We start from the raw sequence: 24,776 nt of genomic DNA on the forward strand, positions 1-24,776 counted from the left end.
TTGTGTTTCAAGCCAATTATCACATACAATTGATATCCGATAATTACTATCACCAGTCAAGACATCGACTTTTACATTAGTTTTACATCAACATGATGCTCAGTCCAACCCAATGCTGTTAGTTAAAAATTTCGTTTTATGGTCTATTTAGTTGTGTTCAGAGCAAGATGTGGCGTAATCACAACTACTTGAAACAACAAAGTTTATAAATAACATGAGAAACGTTCTTACTAAAAGCCTGGGGAACAGGCACACCCTCATTGAAATTTTAACATAGTTTCTTGTTCAAAATGTGTCGTTAAAATTTATCCTCCATTTTTTTCAGTTTAGGTTTTAATTTGTCTGTCAACTGAGTTGTCAGCGATTAGTGAATGCAGAAATTCTCGAGACAAAACTGAACTCCATAGCAACATGAGTAGCTGTGAAAATGAAGAGCGTAAAGATTCAGTTACATCAGGTGAGAGAAAAACTTGTACAGTCACGTAGGAAAAATTTATACGATTTCTTTGATTATAAGATCTTCAAGACGACTTTTGTTTTTGTTTTAACGAAACTCTTCACAATGCATTTGGTTCGAAATGAAACGAAATCAAGAGTTTGCAACTATTCGGAATTTGGCACAATTTCATCTTCACTTGATGTTAATTAACATCGTTTGATGTTGATGTTTAGCTGACTTGTTTAGCGTATAATAATCACTCTGTATTTTTTGTTAAAGAAGATTTTGCTTGACGTATTAATTTACAAAGTTTTCGTTTAATTGTCATCGACTTCCACTTTATCTGGTTGCCCTTTGCCCTTTGACCACAGGTCATTGCCCAGACAAGTAGTTGACGAAATCCACTCGTGTGCTCTACCTGTTACTTGGGCCAGTGTAATATTGCTAAATGGGAGTCTCCTACAAGTCAGCAGTTGTGAACTGAGCAAGCGGCAACTTAGCAAATGACAACTGAGCTAGCAACATTTGTTTGGTTTTTGAATCTTTATCCTCGGACTGACAAAGCCTTGATTGGTGTGGTAGTTTCGCATACTTGTAGAGGCTCTTGACGCAGGGTCGGTTACCGAGATTGGCAGAGTGAAGTTTTCCGATTGTTGAGGTCTTGTTGCTGGGGAATTATTCCATTCACTAGGTGCCGCTGAATGGAGAGCAGTCCTGAAATGCGTTGCTCAGACGCACACTCCGAGAGTCGAACTTGCGCGCGTGATTTTGAGCCGGGCGCGTAACCACTGAGCTAACGGGGCGGACAACATTTCAGCAAGTTTGCTGAAGTTGGTAAATGATGAAACTGAGCAAGTAGCAACTGAGCAAGCCAAACTTGGAATGCCACAAGGCAGCAAAATGAGTTTGACAAGCGATGACCAAGCAACTCCGACGTGAGCACGTAAATCTCATTTGCTGACTTGACAGTAGCTGAAATGAACTTGCTGAGTTGAAGCACTTGCTGAGTTGTCGCATGCCGAAGGACCCGACGACCCTAAATGGTTTCTTGTTTCGAGCGTCGTCGAAATGATTTTCTCTGTCAAAAACTTGTCAAGATCACACCTAAAGAGTGGTTTGTTTGAATTTAAAATATAATAAAAGTTAGCAAGCAACTGAATATCAATATACAGGCTTTGTACACAGATATAGCCTATTTGTTTGATAAAACTGCATTAATTAACACATGTTTAATCATAATCATAAGCTAAAGGAGTTTTTTTTTTTCAGGCCACTTATTGGCACCCGACGAGAGAAATAACAAAAAGGATTTGACCGGAAGTTACTTGAAGAAAATATTATTAATTTGCTCTTCCGCATTCATGATGAACTATGCTGCATATGGAGGTAGGCTATAAAGACATATTTTCTTGTAGTATTGTTATTTTTGTACAGTAAACTTTAAATATTAGTAAGTTAGGCCTATGGTAGGTAAAAATGGCCCCATACTCAGTTACTGAGCTTCGGAGAATGGGGAGACAAGGGTCTCGTCACACGTAGACATCGGCACTTACGAGAGTAGTGTGGCCAGTTTTTTTTCTCTTGGCTGTCTTTCCTCCTGCAATTTCGCCCACCCAATTTATTACATTCCCCACCAAATTTATTGCACCCTGGTTTAATCGCTATACTTTAACTTAGTGATGATGGCGTATGAGCGATCTTTCCAGGCTTTCCAGGCTTTAACTTAGTGAATAACAAATACAAGCCTGCAATGCCAGCGTAATCATTGGGGGTTATAAAATCTTGTGGCACCGTCACAGTTGTCTGTTGAAACATTAATGTGAGTTAACACAGCTACATGTTTCAAGGGTGAATAGCTAAAATGAAGCTATACAATTGTAGCCAATGGCGTAACTGATGTTACAAGCAGAATAGATCGAAAATATTAATGTAAAAATGTACTACTGAATCAGTCATTCGTTGTAGTGTATTAGACACCCAGGTCAAAGAGATTTTTTCTTCAAATTTTCAACATTTTTCAAGTCTCTCTCTGTTTGTCTCTCTCGGTGAACAGTCTCTCTCTGTTTTTATTTTTCAAGTCATTGTAAAAATGATCATTATCTTTGACTTTAAATTCGAAATTTTTGTGGAACGTTTAGGCCCTGATTGGAAGTTTTGTTTGTTTTCAATTAGCCTGTTCAAACATTTACTGTAAACACTCTCTACCTCTAAAGCCTTGTTTACAATACAATCATGCACAAGAAACGATACTTCGACAGTTTGTTTTTGTTGTGCGTAAGTGGCCAACAACTCTCAAATTGCCTTTCCTCCGTGCTAAATATAGCTGCCATAAAATAGTGTTATTTTGTGCTGATATGAGATCACAAAACGTCAAAGACCTGTGCTGTCCGTTCTATGATACAGCTCGCTGGTCTTGCCAAGCCTAAGCTGGAACGGTGTGTATCCGATTGGAATGTTTTAGTTGAAGTTTCTTGACCTAAAGTTCGCATGCTGTGTTTTATGTCACATTTGTACCACCTGTTCACTGAGATTTATTTGACCTTTGAACTCCAGGTCATTCATTTCAACAAATCATTGCTTATCCATCGTTTGCCAAAGCCGTGACCTTCTTCTTAGTTCGGTTTCAAATGGAGTGTAGCTTTAGACTTGACAAACAGAAGTCATCTTGAGTTCACAAATAGTAGGCAAGGCCTTGCACGTTTAGACGCTTTTGTTTGCGATGCTTGAGTCTTGTATTGGAAGTTTGGAAACATTCCAACAGCTATCACATTCGGTTATTTGATTCGTCAAACGTTCAAATTATCCTGGCATGCTTAAAGTTTAATTAAGATCAAGATTTTGATTTTTTAAAACGTGTACTTACATTTGGTTCGGTCCAACTAGTATAGTGAAAAATTAAGATCTGTTTGGAACATAGGTTGCGTCACTGTGTTAGTATTTTTAGTCGGCCTGTTGACAGTTTAGTTTCCGACTGCTTGCACAGCAAACTCGACAAGTCCTTTTCAGAGGTTCAGTTGTATCAAAAGCAAACCGAAGCTTGACTTGAAACTTGGTTTTATGCTTGGCCGAAATTTTTGATTTTGAATAATGTTGTTGAATGGCCAGATATTAAAAGTGGCACAAATATTCCAGAATTTTTAAGCCAATGTTAATTAGATTTTTGAGTAGCCAATATTGTGAATCCGACCACAAATGTTTTGGCTAAAGTAGGCTTACTGGAAGATTTTATCATCATTCTCTGTGAATTTAGGATAATCCACAAACAAGGAACACCACCATTGGTTCACTAGGTCAAGATGGCATTATTAAATTACAGTTTTAAATTATGCAGAAATGCAACCAAATTCTATTTGTTGAATTAGCTATGTCATCAGGACTAATGCACTGCAATTCTCAATACAGCTTAAGCTGATCAAGGAGATACTTTTAGCTTTGCTCGTACTAAAGTACCTGACTTCTGTTCTATTTCAGGACTTGTGTTTTTGCAAAGCAGTATGAACATTGAAAATGGTCTTGGGACAGCGAGCCTGTTTGCGATTTATGCAACATCGGCCTTGTCAACAATCTTCTTCGTCCCTTTATTCATCGACTTCATGGGAGCAAAAGCTGCCATTGTGGTCGGTGAAATGGGAATCATAGCCTTCACCATCGCTAACTTTTATCCAAGTAAGCACTTCTTTACACTTTAGAAACTTTTTAGATCTACGAATTCGGTGATTTGTTTAATTTCTAGTGCTTTTTCTTTTGATTGTTGTAAACCTGAATCAGTTGGAAATATGACTTAATATTCCGAAAATCGGATAGAGTCTGACATGAGTTTGACTACTTGCAAATTTATACTGGATTAGAAGCAATAAAACTTGTAACTAAACGATTTCAGTATTGCAAAGCAAACATGACTGAAATTGGCACGCTAGCCACATTTGTGATATAACTACCGTATTTTTGCTCAAGATAAATGCAAAAGGGTCCCAGTTTTTACATTGGCTTTCCAGCGAGGACAGTTCACTATTCCGACCCTCTGTTAGTTATCTCTTGCTTGGAGTGATTTTGAGCGCACGGGCAAAGTTGATAAGTGTAGTTATTTTTGCCACTGGTTTGAACAACGAAGTTAAAGAAGCCAATCAAATGAATGAGCTTGATCACTAAGTTTTAAAATTGAAATCTTCCTGGTTAAAAGTTTTGCTTCATTTTTGCCATGATTTCTGACTCATTGCATATAGACCGAGAGCCTACGACAGAAGATTTCACCCCATAAGGTACAAAAGGTTTGACCCCTTGAAGTTACTGGGGTCAACCATGTCACTCACAAAAAGTATGGAAGATTGACCGCACCGGGTGGATCTGGACCCTAGAGCCCCCTAAAAAGCCCAAAAAGGGGGTTAATTTCACCCCATAAGGTACATGGACCAAACTTGGTGAAAACGAAGTTCTATGTCAGGACATCACAAAAATATCAAATCTAACAATATTTTCGAGTGGAAAGGTGATGTAAGACTCCCCCCAAAGTGACCCCCCAGGGGGTTAATTTCACCCCATAAGGTACATGGACCAAAGTTGGTCAAAACGAAGTCTTATGTCAGGACATCACAAAAATATCAAATCTAACAATATTTTCGGGTGGAAAGGTGATGTAAGATGCCTTCAAAGTGACTTCCCTTAATGTGACCCCCTCGGAAGGTTTATTCCACCCCATAAGGTACATGGACCAAACTTGGTCAAAATGAAGTCTTATGTCAGGACATCACAAAAATATCAAATCTAACAATATTTTCGGGTGGAAAGGTGATGTAAGATGCCTTCAAAGTGACTTCCCTTAATGTGACCCCCTCGGAAGGTTTATTCCACCCCATAAGGTACATGGACCAAACTTGGTCAAAATGAAGTCTTATGTCAGGACATCACAAAAATATCAAATCTAACAATATTTTCGGGTGGAAAGGTGGTGTAAGATGACTTCAAAGTGACTTTCCTTAATGTGACCCCCTCGGAAGGTGTATTTCACCCCGTAAAGTACATGGACCAAACTTGGTCAAAACGAAGTCTTATGTCAGGACATCACAAAAATATCAAATCTAACAATATTTTCGGGTGGAAAGGTGATGTAAGATGTCATCAAAGTGACCCCCAGAGGGTTTATTTCACCATAGAGTACATGGACCAAACGTGGTCAAAACGAAGTCTTCTAGGGCACCACAAAATATCAAATCTAACAATACTCTCAGTTGGAAAGGTGATAAAAGACCTACCCAAAAGTGAATCTCCTCCTATAGTTTAATTTACTTCATCCCTTTCTCGAACCAACCTTGGTGTAACGAAAGTGCTATGCCAGGACAGTACGAATGGATTAAATTTAAAAATATTTTTTATATAGGTTTTGATGAAATACATTCACAAGCTGTCCCATGATGCATGAAATGGAACTATAGCCTACTTTACAAAAAGTTTTTGTATAAATCATATTAAGTCAATCGAAAAAAGGCAACAGGACATGACAATACATGGCTTTGTAACACCAAAAACAGAAAGTACGTAAGAAGCATATAGGCTACAGTAGCCAGAAAATTGATCCAAGATCTTGATACCACCACTAAATGTGGACTTAATCGAACAACTGACTATCCAAATCAAAACGTTTCGAAATGAATCATTTGGAACGTTAATTTAGGCAGTAATGAACATTTTCCAGCTGCTACAATAAATAACCCAATAAACCCAATGTAGTAAATTTTTGTTTAATGCCATTTGCTTCATGTCTCCAATCAGTTATTGTAACTGTTCATTCATAAACAGAGATTGTTTGTGTAAATGTAAACGGTAACTCAATTGGTTAGCGCGTCACTTCTGGAACGAAGAAGCTTCAAGATCAATAGCGGCGCTGGTTTGACTCTCGGGGTGTGCGCTTGAGCAACGCACGTTAAGGGCTGCTCTCCATTCAGCGGCATCTAATGGATGGAATAATTCCCCGACAACAAGCCTTCAACAATCGGAAACTTCACTCAGTCAATCTCGGTGACCGGGCCTGCGCCAGTGATTCAAAGCCTCTACAAGTATGCGAAACTGCCAGGATTAAGCTCTGCAAGAAGCTTTCCCAGTCCGAGGATAAAGATTCAATCAATCAATCAATCACTGGTGTCGCTTTTACTTTCTTCGTCTTATTCTTCAGATTCATACAATTCTCCTGTTATATACAGAGAAATAAAGACTGTACGAAACAATTGCTATTATGCACTACAGATATGCGTAACATACAATAGTAATTTTATTATCTTTTACAGACGTCTATTTTTCTTCGAATAATGCAACATTGCAACTTACTATTAACTGGAAAAAGTTCAACATTTATTTGTTATTTAGTGCACCCAGGCATTTTTCTCAAGATTGCAGAAACTATTGGTTATAGGTTCCTAAAACGAAACTTTACAGCCAGTTATTGGCTAATGTTTACAGTAAGAAAGTAAACGACTGATAGACCAGGAGAAAGTTTTATATTTATAAAGGGTAACCCAAGCGACATCCAATGCTGTTTACCTTCTTCTTGACTTTCCTGGATGAGATCAGATTCCACGCAGAGACATCTAAAGATGCTTTATACCTTTACCTTCAAACCACACCACTTTATAAGAACCTCCTTCTTCTTTCCAGCCATACTCTAGCAGCAACGTTGCTGCTTGTTCACTTCTAGTTGAAGATAACCACCATCTTGTGATGAGATGTGTGCGCCTTGTCTTCTGGAGAAGTACTCGTAAACAAAGTGGTAGAGTACTACTATCTACAGTAGCTTCTGGTATGCATGATATCCTTTCATTTTCTTTTTTGGGTTTGTAGCCGTCTAAAAACATTTGTAAACGGACTTCGTTGACATAATTAATTTTCTTGTTTTTGTACATGTTACACACAAAGTTCTCTATGGCGATGATAGTGTCTTCACTAATTTCTTTGTCGTGTCCGAGTTGGCTAAAAGCTGCCTGCGCTTCGTGGTTTCCTTGGAGTAATTTCAGCGGCCGCACTTTCCCTTTCCTGCTAAATGACGAGGTGTAATCAGAATCTGTAAAGGCATGATATGCAGGTAAACACTTGCAAATCGTCACTCCAAGTGCGGTAGGCCTATGCAGCTGGTTGATGTTGATGTACCGCTGCGTGTTATTGCTTTGCAAGCCAGCTTCTATCCATATCTTTAATGAAGGATCAAAAGTTCCATAGCAACCTAAGCCAATTACAAGACAGTCAGTGTCAGACGTGCGGATAACCACATTGCTTGGGGCTGGTACATCGCAGACAGCTTGCTTTATCTCTGTATATAACAGGAGAATTGTATGAATCTGAAGAATAAGATGAAGAAAGTGAAAGCGACAGCAGTGACAATGAAGAATAAAGAAACGACCGTTTACATTTACACAAACAATCTCTGTTTATGAATGAACAGTTACGATAACTGATTGGAGACATGAAGCAAATGGCATTAAACAAAAATTTACTGCATTGGGTTTATTAGGTTATTTATTGTAGCAGCTGGAAAATGTTCATTACTGCCTAAATTAACGTTCCAAATGATTCATTTCGAAACGTTTTGATTTGGATAGTCAGTTGTTCGATTAAGTCCACATTTAGTGGTGGTATCAAGATCTTGGATCAATTTTCTGGCTACTGTAGCCTATATGCTTCTTACGTACTTTCTGTTTTTGGTGTTACAAAGCCATGTATTGTCATGTCCTGTTGCCTTTTTTCGATTGACTTAATATGATTTATACAAAAACTTTTTGTAAAGTAGGCTATAGTTCCATTTCATGCATCATGGGACAGCTTGTGAATGTATTTCATCAAAACCTATATAAAAACATTTTTAAATTTAATCCATTCGTACTGTCCTGGCATAGCACTTTCGTTACACCAAGGTTGGTTCGAGAAAGGGATGAAGTAAATTAAACTATAGGAGGAGATTCACTTTTGGGTAGGTCTTTTATCACCTTTCCAACTGAGAGTATTGTTAGATTTGATATTTTGTGGTGCCCTAGAAGACTTCGTTTTGACCACGTTTGGTCCATGTACTCTATGGTGAAATAAACCCTCTGGGGGTCACTTTGATGACATCTTACATCACCTTTCCACCCGAAAATATTGTTAGATTTGATATTTTTGTGATGTCCTGACATAAGACTTCGTTTTGACCAAGTTTGGTCCATGTACTTTATGGGGTGAAATACACCTTCCGAGGGGGTCACATTAAGGAAAGTCACTTTGAAGTCATCTTACACCACCTTTCCACCCGAAAATATTGTTAGATTTGATATTTTTGTGATGTCCTGACATAAGACTTCATTTTGACCAAGTTTGGTCCATGTACCTTATGGGGTGGAATAAACCTTCCGAGGGGGTCACATTAAGGGAAGTCACTTTGAAGGCATCTTACATCACCTTTCCACCCGAAAATATTGTTAGATTTGATATTTTTGTGATGTCCTGACATAAGACTTCGTTTTGACCAACTTTGGTCCATGTACCTTATGGGGTGAAATTAACCCCCTGGGGGGTCACTTTGGGGGGAGTCTTACATCACCTTTCCACTCGAAAATATTGTTAGATTTGATATTTTTGTGATGTCCTGACATAGAACTTCGTTTTCACCAAGTTTGGTCCATGTACCTTATGGGGTGAAATTAACCCCCTTTTTGGGCTTTTTAGGGGGCTCTAGGGTCCAGATCCACCCAGTGCGGTCAATCTTCCATACTTTTTGTGAGTGACATGGTTGACCCCAGTAACTTCAAGGGGTCAAACCTTTTGTACCTTATGGGGTGAAATCTTCTGTCGTAGGCTCCCAGACTAATAGTGTATTTCAAATCTGGTTCTTCATGGTTTGGTTTAGAAAGTTTGAAAACAATCTAAATCGACCATGAAGGCATGTTTTGCGTTTTTGCCTTTGTTTTGAGCAAACGTTTTGTCACGCGTGTTTTTGAGTTTCTTTTTAAGTCTCAAATGGGCAAGCAAACGAGAGTATTTTTATGTTGATTAAATATCTAACAACGTCTACTAGTTATAATTTTGCATCTAATGACAAGTTACATGCATTCTGCATTGTGCACGCACGCTTCCGCACAGTTTCAGCTATTTCAACTGTCGTTGCATTGATGTTTCAATTAAAGAAATTAACTTCATGCAAGCTGAAGTTGGGTGTCAATTGCTGAATGTAAAAGAGTTGCTCATGGAAAAATCTAATCGTTTCATATTTATGCACCGAAGATTGGAGAACGATCTGAGCAGCTAGGGTTTGCGCAACCCAACAGTTTGCTATTTTTAAGCCTACTCCACAGTGTAAATACCGGTGATGTTTGATAGTGGAAATATCGTCTAATGGCCCTAAAACGATGCAAACACAGCAACTTTGCTGACTGGGTGGTAACAAACAACTTAAAGTTACAAAAAAATAGGTTATTTTCATTTTTTTTCAGGCTGGTACACCATGATTCCAGTTGCGATATTTCATGGGTTGACGGAGAGTGCGTCTTGGGCCGGGGCGTCAGTCTATATAGCACACCTGGGAGAGAAATACTGGGAAATCAAGCGAAATTCTAAAAGCCTTTCAAAGTCAAGCAAAAACGAAGAGCATTACGTGTATCGCTTTTTCAGTATATTCTTCGTGTTCGTCTACTTTGCTCAAGTACGTTCCTGCATGGTTCAAGCTCTTTCAATATTACAATAAATACAGTTTTATAGTTGAAGGCAGCTACACATCATTGTATGAAAAACACATCCTCTTTTATTATCTGAAATGAAATTTCCTTAGCTTTGTCCCATCTACTACTTGATATGTGGTGAGTGGTGACTCATCAGTACAGTGATTCCTTCAATATCTTATCACAGGTTGTTGGTAATGCCTTGGTATGCCTCGTTTTGTCCGGCTTGAAGAACTTAAACGATGGTAACGACTACAGCTCTGTTGCGCTACTTAGCGGAAATGTTTCAAGACTTACAAATTCAACTGAGGCGAACGAGGTCGGTTCAACTGCCAATACTTTGGAGTCGTGGGAACAATGTGGCGTAAACGAATGCCAGGTAACTTTAACCATAATTTTTTTAATAATATTTTTGCATATCTGTCTATGTTGACGTAACTGGTTATTGCAGTCATGTTTATCGATTTATAAGGACCAATTTCTTTTTTGCACAATTGCCAGTAAAATACAATTTTGGTAAAGAGGTCACTTTCTTCAACCACAGACATCCAGGCCTCGAAACGTTTTTTTTCTTCCGGCGGCCAAACGTGTCCGACTGAAGCAAGCTGTTCGGCGGCCATTCACAAGCACATGGCGGCCATCCGAACTTTGACACGCATGAGTAAATCGCATTGCCTGTTGCGCGATAATTAACTGATAACCCAGACAGGAAAATCCGCCATTTTTACATTGATTCAACGTCTGTAGTGGTTGAATCAATGTGAAAATGACGGATTTTGTTGTATGGGAAGGAACAAAAGTTTACCATAAAATCTACACAAACAGCTTATCTGAAGCAAAAGGTTTGTTGAAATACTTTACAGCTACAAAGGCCTATGTATTTTATCAAGCTCAGGCCTCGAAATTCGTTTTTGTTAACGGCGGACAAACGTGTCCGGTTTGAGCAGCTATCTCGGCGGACAAATTAAGTTTCACGGCGGACACACCAGTTTTAGCGTCGATCGTCATGCTTAATCACTTTATCTTGATAATTCTTCGCCATTTAAGAGCTATGGCTACGGTTTGGAAGGCTTTTTAAAATTTCAGCGAAGGCTTTCGTCAGACCAACGAGGTGCGCTTGGAGAGTCAAAGCGCACCTCGTAGCTGCAATACGCCGCATAACTGATTAACTTCCAACGAACAAGGTCGTGTGGATTTTTGCGTCACAATGCTCTGGGCACGAGTCGGGGAAACTTCTACACCAACGCTACTATTTTCTGCTGTGCAAAGTTTCACTGGGAATTTTTCTTTAGGTATATTTTTGCGTGTTATGTGAGCGAAAGTCAATTTTCCATGGGCTTTTTCTTTCTTACTGTAATACCAAAACTTAACAAATTTTGCTGCATCGTGCTGTAATAGCCTACTCGTATAATCTAATTTTGTAACCAACCTTGCTTTATCAACATTACTCGGAGATCAAAGCCAGACATTGTGACGTAAGACTGGAACTAAGTTGCGCGTGCTCCAATCGATTCTTAGCGAAGAATTCACCTTTGTTACGCTGATTCAATGTCATCAATCGTTAAAGCAACGTAAAAATCGAAAGTTTTTCTGCTTGAATGGAATCTAAGGGATACAGTAATTCACATTTTCTAGATGCGCGCTAGAATGCGCGGGAAATTATATTCTCGCAATCGCAACAATTGTTCGTGCTATACAATGACGATTTGTATCGCTAGTTTCTATGTTATTTCTCGGCGGACAAATATGACCGATCTAGATGGTACTTCCCGCGGACATCACATGCTGTGACGGCGGACATGTCCGCGGTGTCCGCCGTGAATTTCAAGGCCTGCAAGCTGGTCGAGAAATAATGGTATTTGGTAGGCCTACCTGTAGTTATAATCACCTGCTCTCAAACAAAAGGCAGTGCAAACATACCAAAGCTGGTGGTGATTTATTAGTTTATATGTAGTGTAGTCTACATCAAGGTCAAAGAGAGGACATTTCAGGCAAAACTAGAATGCAGTCGAAATTGGTTAATTGCTTGCCGCTTAAACGTATTCGTTTTATTGCGTACAAATAATTTGAAATCCCAAACCAATGTAACAAAGATGAAACAATATCAGATAATCCTAAGTCTATGACGAACTGGAAATGTGATTAACCAATTTCGTGTGAGACCTTTAAAATTCAACACGAGATCCACGAGATGTATTGCTGCAAAGGTATGCTTCTCTTGGTTGAAAGCGAGCGAAGGAGATTAGTCTTCAATAAAACCAGAAACAATTAGTCATTGTGCCAGTGCATATTTTTTCTTATAGTCCAAAGACTTGTTTTTCCAGGCAGGTTTTGCTGGCTAAATTCAGACGAGTGTTCTAGTAAAATAATGAGGGTGTATTACTGGCATAGTTACTCAAGTTTACGGGTCATAATGGTGTCCGTATGCCACGCAATCACGGCAGGTTCGGGGTCATATGCTGATAAGTCTGGTCCATCCAGAGATACACGCATTAATGACTCAATTGTTTTTGCTTTTAATGAAGTTCTCCAATCTCCCAACAGTCGCTTCAAGAGAGAGAAACAGCGCTCTACGTGCGCAGATGATGAAGGCAAGGTCAGTACGATCTCTATTACATGCAAAACATTTGAAAATGTACTGTAGTGATTTTCGAAGATAATTGGCCATATTTGAGTGAAATTTGAAGTGGTTAGCCTTCTAATAAACAATTTCAACTTTACCCATTCATTTAAAATCATGCCAACATCGCAAGATTTGCGAGCAGTATGCTTTGGAAATGATTGGTTAGACTTTCGATTTCAACGTTGCCATAGTCACGTAAATCGACTTCGTCAATGGGCCATTTTCTTGGGTCTACAATTTGCGTATTTCTTAGTACGGGATTAGTATTAAATGAAGAAAAACGACGAGTAATGCATGCAATTACTGCATCAATGAATTTTTCGGCTTTTGTTTGTAGGTCTGGCGTGCGAGATGGATGTAGTTGGACATCTCGGTATAGTATGGCGTCACCGTTCCTCATCATGGTATTGAACTTTGCTAACTCCGTGCCTTGATGCTTCAGCAAGTTCAAGGAGGCGACTGTACCTTCAAGTGAATCTATGACACTTGAAATGATAACTTCGTCCTTCTGGAATGCTAGAGAGAGTTGAGACAATTCTTGCAAAATGTCTACATATCGGTGACACCAATAAACGAAATCGTAACTTTGCATTTTTTTCAAATAGCCTCTTATCTTGGCTGAGTCCTCAGCGGCCACGTCTCTTCTCGATCCTTCTGCCATCTCCTCGAAATGTGCTATCACAACAGGATAGCTTTGCAACAGCCCTTTCAAACTTGTGAGCTTATGATGTGCCCATCGTGTGCCATTGGATCGTGTTGGCTTCGTGATGTTGGTTTCTAAAATGTTGGCCAACTCTTTCAATTCACGCCATTTTTTGGGAGAGTTGCGGTACAAGTAGTAAAGACTTGATAGCATTTCATCGATCTAAAATAAAAAGATAAACATTACCTCAACCCTTATCTAATGATTGTTTCACCATATAGGCCTAGTAGACTTAAATTAATATACTCTATTGTTATTTCTAATTTATTGAGACTACTATATAAACTAATCGCAAGGCTTTATCATTTCACGTGTTTCGGTTAAAGAAAAAAACAAATGTTCATGCCAACTTACTTGACTAAAGAAGGTGTTTTTAAAGCCATCTTTGATAGCAAGTTCCAGCCTGTGAGCAGTGCAATGAACCGACACAAGCCACGGTGCGTCTTTTGTAAAGGAAGCCAGTATACCGTTTGTTTTTCCAAAATTCACAGCCGCGCCATCTGCAGAAGCCCCGACTAACCGTTCCTTCCACTCCATACCAAAGGATTCGAACTTGTTTTTCAACGCAGCTTTGATGCCATCAGCATTACAGGTGAGCGGTTCCATGATTCTGTTGATAAATAAAAAAATTGATGTAAGGCATATTCATTATTAAGCATATTCAAAGAACAGTGGTCAATAAGAGAATACTTACCCTATAAATTTAGCGGTAACTTTGCCTTTGTGAACGTATTTCATGCAGAGGATTTCCCTTTCTGAGAACGATTTGTCCGTGCTTCCATCGAACATCATAGAGAAATATCCATTGTATTTTCTTGATTCCTCGTCTAATTCATGTGATAAGGTATCGCCGATATAATGAATAAAATTGGCGCATTGTTTGTCGTTTAAGTACATCACACCCAATTCAACGTCGTGTTTCTTCTCCAAGGCCGCAAGTTTGGGATAAAGCGTAAAGGGTAGCTCTTCCTTAGCAATGAAATAGGCAATTTCAAATAAACGTTTCATCTTCAATTTCAGATTTTCATTTAGGTCAAGGGCCTTCACAATTGGAAACTGATGTGCAGGCACACTATCTGCATTGAAAGCTGATGCTGCCGAGATGTGTGGTGCGGAAGAGTCGTGATCTTTAACGGCACTTAACTTAATGTTTGTAGTGCCCTTGATGTATGCATTCTTGTCTGTGAGGTTACCGGAATTGTGCATATTTGCTGCCACAATTGCAGGATAAGCCTTGCAATATTCACACCAAATTTTTGTAGCATTGCCATCGTTTTCTTCGTAGCGCAGCCACTTGAAGTCGTGTTGACTAATCCACTTTTTAACTGTCATTACACTGCAAGTTCTAGACTTTTTCTTTGGAGTGCTCTCCTGATCTTGCTGCTGTGCATTGTCTTCTTCTCTTACCCTCTTGCTGCCTGGCGCCCAGAAGCTAAACAGATTTTTCTGCATAATTTGTTTTTTGACGCTCTTGTTGTTAAACTGCTAGTCTCAAATAAAACTTCCATGCACTGTCACTCATTTTATCTACGGTATTGGTATTTTTTTTTCTGTTTTAAAACCTTCTTTTTATGGTGTTGATCGATGATTGTTATTCATTCTCTGGCATTCGCTTTTTTTGTTTCACTCCTTTTTGTTCTGATTTATCGCATCAATAAAGTGTATAGTAATGTCACTTGCATCCTGCTTATCGTCAGACATCAGCTGCTTGGTCAATCAATGATGTTAACAATTCAAGCATAGACAGTTACACACTGCGTGTATTGTAATTTGTTGGGTGCTTTGACTGCTTCCTAATCCTTTGTGATTATAAGTGGCAAAGTACTTCATTCACACGGCTGCTTGAGTAAATTTTTTTCGGAATTTGTTTGTTGACGCTCTTGCTATTAAACTACTACAGTGCTAGTCTTAAATAAAACTTCAATGCACTGTCAGAGCCACCAATCTTATCTAAGGTACTGGTAATTTTTTCTGTTTTAAAACCTTCCTTTGATGGTGTTGATCGATGATCGTTATTCACTCTCGGCTTTCACTCCTTTCTGTTGATTTATCGCATCAATAAAGTGTATAGTAATGTCACTTGCATCCTGCTTATCGTCAGACATCAGCTGCTTGCTCAATGAATGATGTTAACAATTCAAGCATAGACAGTGTGTATTGTGATTTATCGGGTGCTTTGACTGCTTTCTAATCCTTTGTGATTATAAGTGGCAAAATACTTTATTCACAATGCCAATTGCGTAAAATTTTCTCGGAACTTCATGGCGGACAAATGTGGCCGACGGAAGTGCGAGACCCGGCGGACAAAATGGCGGTTTTTGTAGGTGAATCGCGGCCATGGCCGCGATGGCCGCCTTCAGTTTCGAGGCCTGTATACAACCAAGCAACCACACGGCATTTAACATAATCGATTAAACTTGAACAAAACTATAAGCTACAAACGTTTTCGGCCATACACACGTTAGCCCTTATCAAGTAACAAAAAATAACTGCTTATCGTATCTACAATGAAAATGAATAACTGATCTAAACACTGAATTGAAAAAACGAAACGCAAAATGAAACGGCAGAACATAGGAGAAAGGCACATCACATGGCGTTTAAATTACACCAGGCAAAGACGCATCATATGACGTATCAAGAAAAGATGTTGAGTAAATAAGAAGCACCTGAGGCAAACAACTGTGTATTGAGGCGAGGATTGTATGATTTTATTAGCAAAGCCTCGTGGATTTTAGTGTCGAATTCGGTGAAACATTTACGCATAATTCTAAAGGACTCCAAGGATGGTTTGTTATTTGAACATGTTTGACAATCGAATATGTGATCTTTAATGGCACTTTGCTTGTTCAAATTAGTTAATGTCTTTGCCTGTCTTTGCCTCTTTGCCTGGTCTAATTTAAACGCCATGTGATGTGCCTTTCTCCTATGTTCTGCCGTTTCATTTTGCGTTTCGTTTTTCAATTCAGTGTTTAGATCAGTTATTCATTTTCATTGTAGATACGATAAGCAGTTATTTTTTGTTACTTGATAAGGGCTAACGTGTGTATGGCCGAAAACGTTTGTAGCTTATAGTTTTGTTCAAGTTTAATCGATTATGTTAAATGCCGTGTGGTTGCTTGGTTGTATATGTCTGTGCCAGTAAAATGTTTTTCATAAACGCTTCGCATGAAATTAGGAAACGAAATTAAACCACCTGCAACATTTGTTGTTCTAAAAACAAAAATAAATAACGTAAACGCTTTTGGGTACAAATGCATGGGTATTGTGATGTTGCTATGAATAATAATTAATAACCTTTGTGTTGCGATAAGTGCTGTAGTGTTATTTGATTTTGTTTGCTTATATTTCAACAAACAACCTTTCTAATGAAACTATTTGGCTATTAATATCTTTGTTTTGTACAATTCAGTGCAAACCATACTGAAACGTTTTCGATTCCTTCTAGTTATTTCTTTTGGTATCCGCAGAAGGAATACATCTATGACGAGGAATCGAAGCTTATGGAAAAATACGAACCGGATCAGATGTCCGTTTATTTACTCCTCAGTATCTTCTTGTTCATGCAAATTACTTTCACATCGGTTCATGCTATTGCCATCCCTAAAATACCTGCAAAGTTTGATACAACTAGATGTGAGAAAAGAGAGATTCAATCCAACAGAGAAGATCAAGAATCGATGTTAAAAGAAGATTTCCCTTCAGGTTAGAATGTTTTTCAATTAACCCTTTTTAACTAATTTAGGGATCTCCAGCCTTTTTCTGGAGGGCGTTTCTTTATTTATTGTTGGCTGTTTGTCAGTTGTCGCGCACCTTTCGTATTAGTGACGCAGTTTTAACTCCACAATAATTATTCAAGCCGAAAGTGTTGGTACGAAAACGTTCTTCCCCATGAAATTTACTTTCGTATACCAAAGGATACGAAATCTCCAGCTTGCAATTCTTCAATCAGTTAAATTTTACAGGCTACTTACAGTATGTTCTATATTTTAAGCATACTTTCAGTGTGATAGTCTAAGTAAGATGCATAAACAATAAACATTCTATGCCTTTAATCGGTTTTGCTTGTTTTTGAATCTGTAGAACTTCCTCACCATTCCGGACGGTTTAAAGCTGCACTGCGTTCAGAGTTGAAAGAGACTTACTACCATTTTATATCACCTCTTCATATTCTAGTGTTTCCGCTCATATTCTATTATGGGTTCTTCTTGGCCTTTAATGTGACCGAATTCACCAGGGCATACGTCTCGTGTACGATTGGAGTGGAACAGGTAATTTGATCAGGATACCACAGAGCTGACAATATTTGATTTCTTTGAGTTGATAAGTTGCTAACGAATGCCACATATCTGATAATTTAGTACATGCATGTTATGAACTTTTGCAATCGTCTGAGTTTAAAAATTACGATTTCTTTATAAGCTTTCACTGTCAAGCAAAACTTCAAAAAATAGTCCAAAAAAAAATTGCCGACGAATTCTGCACTTTTAACCGGCTCTGTATGTCACTTGGGAGTACGTAAATGTGTAGCCTACTGTGATTCCTAAATATATTTCTTTGCAAAGTCGTTAGCATGCGACACGGCTGCTGGATATTAATTCGCTGTCTAATTTTTTCGAGCCAGAGCAAACAGAAATAGCCAATCAAAAGTTATAAAAAAAAAAAAACTAGATTCTGTTAGTGTTTTCAATTGGTTTTAATGCCAGTACTCATTAAGTTCGTAACAAACGCAACAAATAAAAGCAGTTTCGAAAAGTGAATCGCTTCTGGCTGGACCTTTCCATTACTATTAATTTCTAACCCATGATTCTAACAAAGCTATTGTGTAGGTGGGACTTGTTGTAGTTATGTATGGAGCATCAAGCATGAGTGCCTCTCTTTTATCGACTAAATTACTCCCTTTACTCGGAAGAAATGTCGTCTTTGTGATTGTTGGCTTTTTGCATATATTGACATATCTCATGTGCCTGTTGTGGCAGCCATCTGAAACTACTTGGTACATGATTTATATCATTTCCATGGCTCTTGGATGCTGTGACGGAACTTGCACAAATGCCCTGCAAGGTAGGCTACGTTTTTTAGTAGGCTACGTATCCTAATTTTCTACTAACGACAGTTATTATTGAAATTTCGTCTGCCGGCAAGTCAATCGATGAAGTCAGATTTTAGAAAGAACGTAAGGATCCAACTCTGGATGTCTGTTATAATAATATAGCCTACGACTATGCAGGACTCTTATAAAAAAAAACTCTTCGTTCAGCAACACATAGTAGGCCTACATGAAATTGGTTATACGGACAACAATACGTTGACAACAAGAGGAAACTTCACACTCTCAAATTCGCTGACCGAGCCTGTGTTGGAGGTCCAAAGTCTTTATAAATGTGCTAAACTTTCAGGATTAGCTTTATTTCATAATTATGCTCTGTAGCCCAATATTGTACAGTAGACTATAGGATAAGATCAATTCGAGCAATGGCTTCATGCAGATTTAATTTGACATGTTTGGATCCTTTTTACGACGTAGTTAGAAAGTCAGAAGTTTTCTATAAGTTGTAGATTTTGACTAGCCTCAATCACACTAACTTATGCTACCCCATGGGCCAATGTTGTACTGATGATTTTCCATAATTTTTCAGGAACGATTGCTGTGTTTTTTCAAGACAAGCTCGGAATTGCCTTTAGCGTTAAGAATTTTGCCAGTAATTTGGGCATCGTTGTGGGAACAGGTATCAGCACAAGCCTGTGCATGTACGTTAAAATATACATTCTAATGGTTTTGGCGTCCTTTGCTGCCGTATCGTATGTTGGAGCCGAACTTCTGTACAGACGGACCAAGCGCAACGAGCACACAGACTCGAAATCTGCATTATGACTTTCCAGGTTGCAACCATGCCATTTGTCACTATTCTGTTGTTGAGTTTACGCAAGAAGTTAAAGTTGCTTTTTGACCGTACCAATGATCGTGGCGTGAGTAAAAAGTTTATGCAAAAGGACAAGGATTATTGAAATGGGGTCCACAATTTTGATAAAAACGCCGTCCTTTTTACCTAAAATCTAAGATTCATTTTGCGTTCCTCTTGTGATGGGCGCTGCCGCAAATCCTTGATCTTTTACCAATCATGCTCGTTGCTCAATTGCTCATGCCTGTTGTAATATTAATTGTGTTCTCAGGAATGAAAGATACAATACCATTCGCAAATGCGAGTAGAATGAAGTTAAATTTATTTGCTATAAGTTTGTTTATGTTTATATAGTCTTCAGTAAAGGTGAAAATTGTAGATGTGTAATTCTTATTATCAGGGTTATCAACAAAGTCTTAAACGTAGTTGGGCAATATACAAAAAAAATACACTTGAAAGAATCATAATTTTTTGTTTGTCAACTGATCAATAGTTTAAGCACAAACATATATATTTTTGTTTTTGTATAATTTTTGTATTTGTTGCTTAACATTCTGATGATATACTTTGCGTTTGTGTGACAAAGCTGTATTCATGTATTTTTACATTTGATTTTGATATATTGATATGAAGAAGTGTGTTGCTATGATATCGTTTACATTACTTAAAACCAGCCTGCAAAGTGTGCAATTGCGAGCATGGAAAAAGCCATATCAAAAGCTAGAAGCATTGTTGTTAATATTGTATTAGAATTAACAGTATATTTTTAGTGTCTGCCTGGTAAGAAAGTTTGGTTGAAAAGATCCCACACACACAATTTCTCGGTCAGCACATCAGTTGGCTGCATCGTCGTGTGATGGGAGCCTTGGTACGACGCTCCCAAGAGCGCCGGTTTGACTCTGCTCAAGAGCATGCGGTCGTGTCTTTAGCAAGACACTTGAAGAGAAGATTGGCTTCCTTGCCTTCCCGTTCACTCAATCTAAATTCTAAATCCTCAACGGCCGGGTGTAAACCTGAATACGACAAAAAATCAATTCAGTTCTTTGTAACGATTCAGCGTCTGAAAATTCGCCTTAAAAAGGTTTTGATTTGCTTACTGGGAATGGTGCTACATTGCGACAAGGTATCAGCGACTAGGGAGGAAAGTGTTCAGTTTGGCCTACGGCCTTTCTGTGAGTTAGGTCCGTGGTTGTAGTAAACCACAGTAAATAAGTTAACGCTGTCGCGCAATTTGCAAATTTGTTTGTTCTTGATCTGTGAGAAACAAAGAACTGTTAGGTTTTATGCGGCCATTTACTTTTCGTCCAGCAGCTTTAATGACGTGAATTTAACAAAACTGAAACGTGCAATGCATTGCAAATCCACGATTAATTCCAACTGATAGAAAAATTATCACTGGATCAACATCTCACGACGTTGAAACGATGTGAAAAATACAACGTTTATTGGGCTGGACCTAACATGACGAATAGCATGCAAGACGCGATTTAGCGCAACAACAAACAAATGCAGTTGGTTAGTAGTATGTAGAAGTGTTTGTTATTAAACGTTTTTGTTGCTGTATCTTTAGCTTTACTCCTCTCCAATGGGCGCAGAACTGAATTTTACTTTTTCAAAATAAACTGAAACGCCAACAAAAACTGTCTTTTGCATCAAAACTAGATTACTTTTTTTTTTAGCTTACGACAGTGTGTTACTCGAGTGCTTTAAGATTGACTATTGAGCGGTGAAGTATTAACGTCAAGAACAAAAGCAACTGGACTATTATGATGCTATTTATTGTTAATGTAGCCCACATGCTATTTGAATGAATTTTATCGCAATTTTTACGATTTTAAAACTATTCTAGTTTCTAGAGCAGTGACGTAGTCAGACACAAAATTTAAAGGGAGCAAAGGCATTAATGGATTTAGGTGCAGTCCAGGCAAATATGGCATTCGCCTCAGCTTCTTTTCTTGAACCCGCCCCCAGTCAGTTTACGCGCTTTCAATTTTACATGCATTTTGGCAACGCATAGCTTTTGTGTGACGAAATCGTTGTTTTTGCCCGAGGCAATTGCCCCCCAATCTCCTCCGACAACTACGTCCCTGTTCTACAGTAGCCTACAACATGGCCGTACGAGACCAAACCATTTTGGGGGGGCAGAACGTAAATTTGCCCAAATCTGCACGCTTTTATAGAAATTGCCCAAATATAATGTATGCGGTGTAATGTAATCCATTGCTTATCTTAAAAATAACTTATCTGTGTTAAAACACTTCATTGAGTATGCATTCAAGTGCTTTAATTAATTCTCCATTGTATAATATCTATGTCAATGAGGTAATATCAAAATTAAGATAGGCATACACATCCAAATATAACGTTTTAGGTATGTTGCTCTGATGCTCTAATAGTCAAATTTCTGCAGTATTGTAGGCGCTTGCTATCTGCTGACATCAGAACCAAGCAGGCGCGAATCTAAGAGCTTTTTTCGGGGGGGGCCAGAAAATTTGAAAATCAATTAAAAAGAAAGAAAAAGCTAAACAGATATGATCAGTGATACTACGACATATACGATATGCTAGAAAATAGACATTAAAACAACCATTTTCATCAATTGTGATGCCGAGGGACTAATATCAGCTGTTTAGAAGCATATCAAACCATTTGATGCGGAAACATACAATTTTTCACAAAATTTCGGGGGGGGCCCGGGCCCCCTGGGCCCCCCCCATAAATCCGCGCCTGGAACCAAGGGTTATACATCTGCAGTAAACTATAGTACGGTACACATAACCAATGCATGCCATCGTGCAGCAGTAGCCTAACTGTTGAATGCTTGAGCTAAAAACTATAAAAATATGCTTTCTACATCATCACAAGAAACACTTTCTATGCATGCAGCTTGCCAACATTTTTTGCAACCAAAAAAGCAGGTCAAGTTAATGCAAACAACTGGATCTGTCTTCACAGAACAGAAGTCAAGATATTAATGAAAAAAAGTGGAGCTGCCCTTCACACAAGATCTTGCAAAGCAAATATTTTGCCAGCTTGCATGGCAGGTTTTGAGTTTGGAAAGCTTTGAAATAAATGAATATGTTATGATTGGTTTGAGATTATATATTTCAGCAGTAGCATTTTAAATGTTGGTGAAATTAACATGACACAGTTGCATAAACAAACCAAATATTATTTTTTTATTTTGGAGCGCAACTACATCATTTTAATTTGGGTAGTTTTATAAAAGTAACCAAACAAAGCTAAGCAACACTACAAGTACATTAATATTACATTTAACAGGTATAACATTTTTTTGTTAAATGTTGTGGTGTTGCTTAGCTATGTCCGTTTATGGTTGAAAAAGTACTGTAACCTCTCCACCCGAATTGTTTTATAAAAGTATTCACCAGATTTATATAAATTCATATTTTGTAGTTGCCCAAATCAAGATGATGCATTTATGGATATTATGAAAAAAATTAAAGACTTTGTAAATTTTGATGCCGAGGCAGCTGCATCATGCCAATTTGGGCAGTTTTATAAATAGACTATGATCAGATAATTTCATATCTTTTTGTTGCCCAAATCTAAACGATACAGTTATGTAAATGGGAAAAATTAATGAATCTGTTCATTTTGGGGAAACTGCCTCACGCTAATTTGGGCAGTTGCATAAACAGACTAATCAGTTTCATCAGATAATTTCATGTTTTCAGCTGCCCAAATCAACACGATGCATTTGTGAAAATTAATAAAATTAGCTATAGCCTATAGGCCTATATAGCAAATTTTGAGTTTTGATTTGGGCAGTTTCACAAAAGTATTAGAGACATAGTTTGGTGGCTGCCCAAATTGGCATGATGCAGTTGGTTAAATGCATTTCGCACTACAGTTTGATCACCGTGCAATACAATACATCAATACGGGTGTGCCAAATGAAAATTTTGCGGCACATTTCTTGTGCAAATAAGAGGCTGTACTTAGTTTGATAGGTAAAAGACATTAATTTATAGTTTTTCATAATTCATGCAATTTTGTAGCTTTTCATATAGCAATTTTTGCCCTAATAATTGCAAGATTTTGCCCGAATTTGCGACGTTTTGGAACAACAGGGGGGGCAGCTGCCCCCCTGGCTCGTACGGCTATGGCCTACAATACAGTTGTTTCAATGATATGGTTTAAGCTACATCAAATTTATAAATTGTCCTGTTTCTCCCGGGTTTCTTGCATGATGCCATTGTCACTGCTATGTGTGTTTTATTGTGGTTGTGCTCACTTGGTGCAGCAAACAAAACGACAAATCTTTCGGCTTGTTGATGGAAATATTACGCCTGAAGGAAAATTACGAAAGATAATTGCAGTGTTATGATATCTTTATGTTATTTCAACGTTCAATCACGTTTGAAATTCCACGAAATGGACAACCTGTTTTCGACTAAGTTTCACTTTGTTAAACAGTTTTGCTTCGTTGTCAAAACTGAATAGAGAAGCACTCTCAACAGATGACACATCGCAAACAGATCCTTTGTCTGCTCAGTCTGCTGTTCGCGGCATTCAATTAAACAGCGGTGTTATCAATTGCGATTCAGAACACAGGCTAATCGTCACACAAAGCAATTCGTTTGAAAGCTCAGTGATTGAATATCGACGAAAGCAATGGTAGGTTTATTCAGGTTCAAGGCCATACACTAGCGGTGACCTTGTTTTGCAAGTTAAACACAGCTACTCATTTCTGAGCTTGTCAGGTTAGGTGTAGGAAACAGCAAATTTAGTTTTGACTACCAAAGTAGTGACTACACGTTGCACTATAAAAACAAGTCATTGCTATTTTAGAAATTTCAATGTTAAAAACAAAGGCATTGCTTTGCTTTGAAATGTGCCTAGGTGCTTTCCGATCAAACATGAAAATGTGGAGTGTAGAGTGATTGACTGATGACATGATTGAATGAAAGAAGTTGTTTACAGTTGGAAACTCAGCGCGGTAATGTTTTGCTAGGTGCGTGACTGACCGGTGAATGACTTTCCTAAGTTTGCTGCAATACGGCTGTACTTAGATATAATAGGTCAGTTTCAATTCCAGCTTGGTCAAAACAGACTATTAAAAATGCAGTGGTAGAAAATTAAATACGTTTCTTGTGTAAAACTGCTAGGTCATCAGGAGTGATTGAAGATTGCACAGCCTGCTGTGAATATGGTTACAAACATTATTTTGCATCGCATTGAGTTGAAAACTTGCAGTCGCTAAAAGGTGGTCCAGCTGTTCTGAAAGCGACACTAAAAAATCATAATACTGTATTGCTTCATGAACAGCTTTGCTGAGATGAGAATTTAAACGGCGATGCTGCATGGATTGGCAGGCGGTCGCGGTCGCGGTCGCTACAGGTTGGGTTGTAAACCAAAGCAAAAATATTGGCTATTCACGATCAACAGTGACTAAACTACTGTATTTGATTGA

The 24,776-nt window shown here is 38.3% G+C and overlaps 1 protein-coding gene and 1 long non-coding RNA gene across 2 annotated transcripts; both read left to right on the forward strand.

Moving 5' to 3' along the window:
* The first annotated feature begins 336 nt into the window (after nt 1-336).
* On the forward strand, nt 337-20,024 carry LOC145780874 (protein unc-93 homolog A-like). Its single transcript, XM_082592526.1, has 9 exons — nt 337-457; nt 1,709-1,825; nt 3,911-4,105; nt 9,886-10,094; nt 10,298-10,489; nt 16,907-17,141; nt 17,520-17,707; nt 18,266-18,500; nt 19,076-20,024. The coding sequence occupies exons 1-9, from the start codon at nt 412-414 to the stop codon at nt 19,309-19,311; spliced, it is 1,653 nt and encodes a 550-aa protein (XP_082448652.1). The 5' UTR covers nt 337-411; the 3' UTR covers nt 19,312-20,024.
* LOC145780875 (uncharacterized) lies at nt 11,320-14,495 on the forward strand. Its single transcript, XR_014290678.1, has 3 exons — nt 11,320-12,706; nt 13,071-14,028; nt 14,457-14,495. It is a non-coding gene; the product is annotated as an uncharacterized LOC145780875 (long non-coding RNA).
* Nucleotides 20,025-24,776: the final 4,752 nt, after the last annotated feature.

Source organism: Aplidium turbinatum, chromosome 12, assembly GCF_918807975.1.
Source record: "Aplidium turbinatum chromosome 12, kaAplTurb1.1, whole genome shotgun sequence".
Lineage (NCBI taxonomy): Eukaryota > Metazoa > Chordata > Ascidiacea > Aplousobranchia > Polyclinidae > Aplidium > Aplidium turbinatum.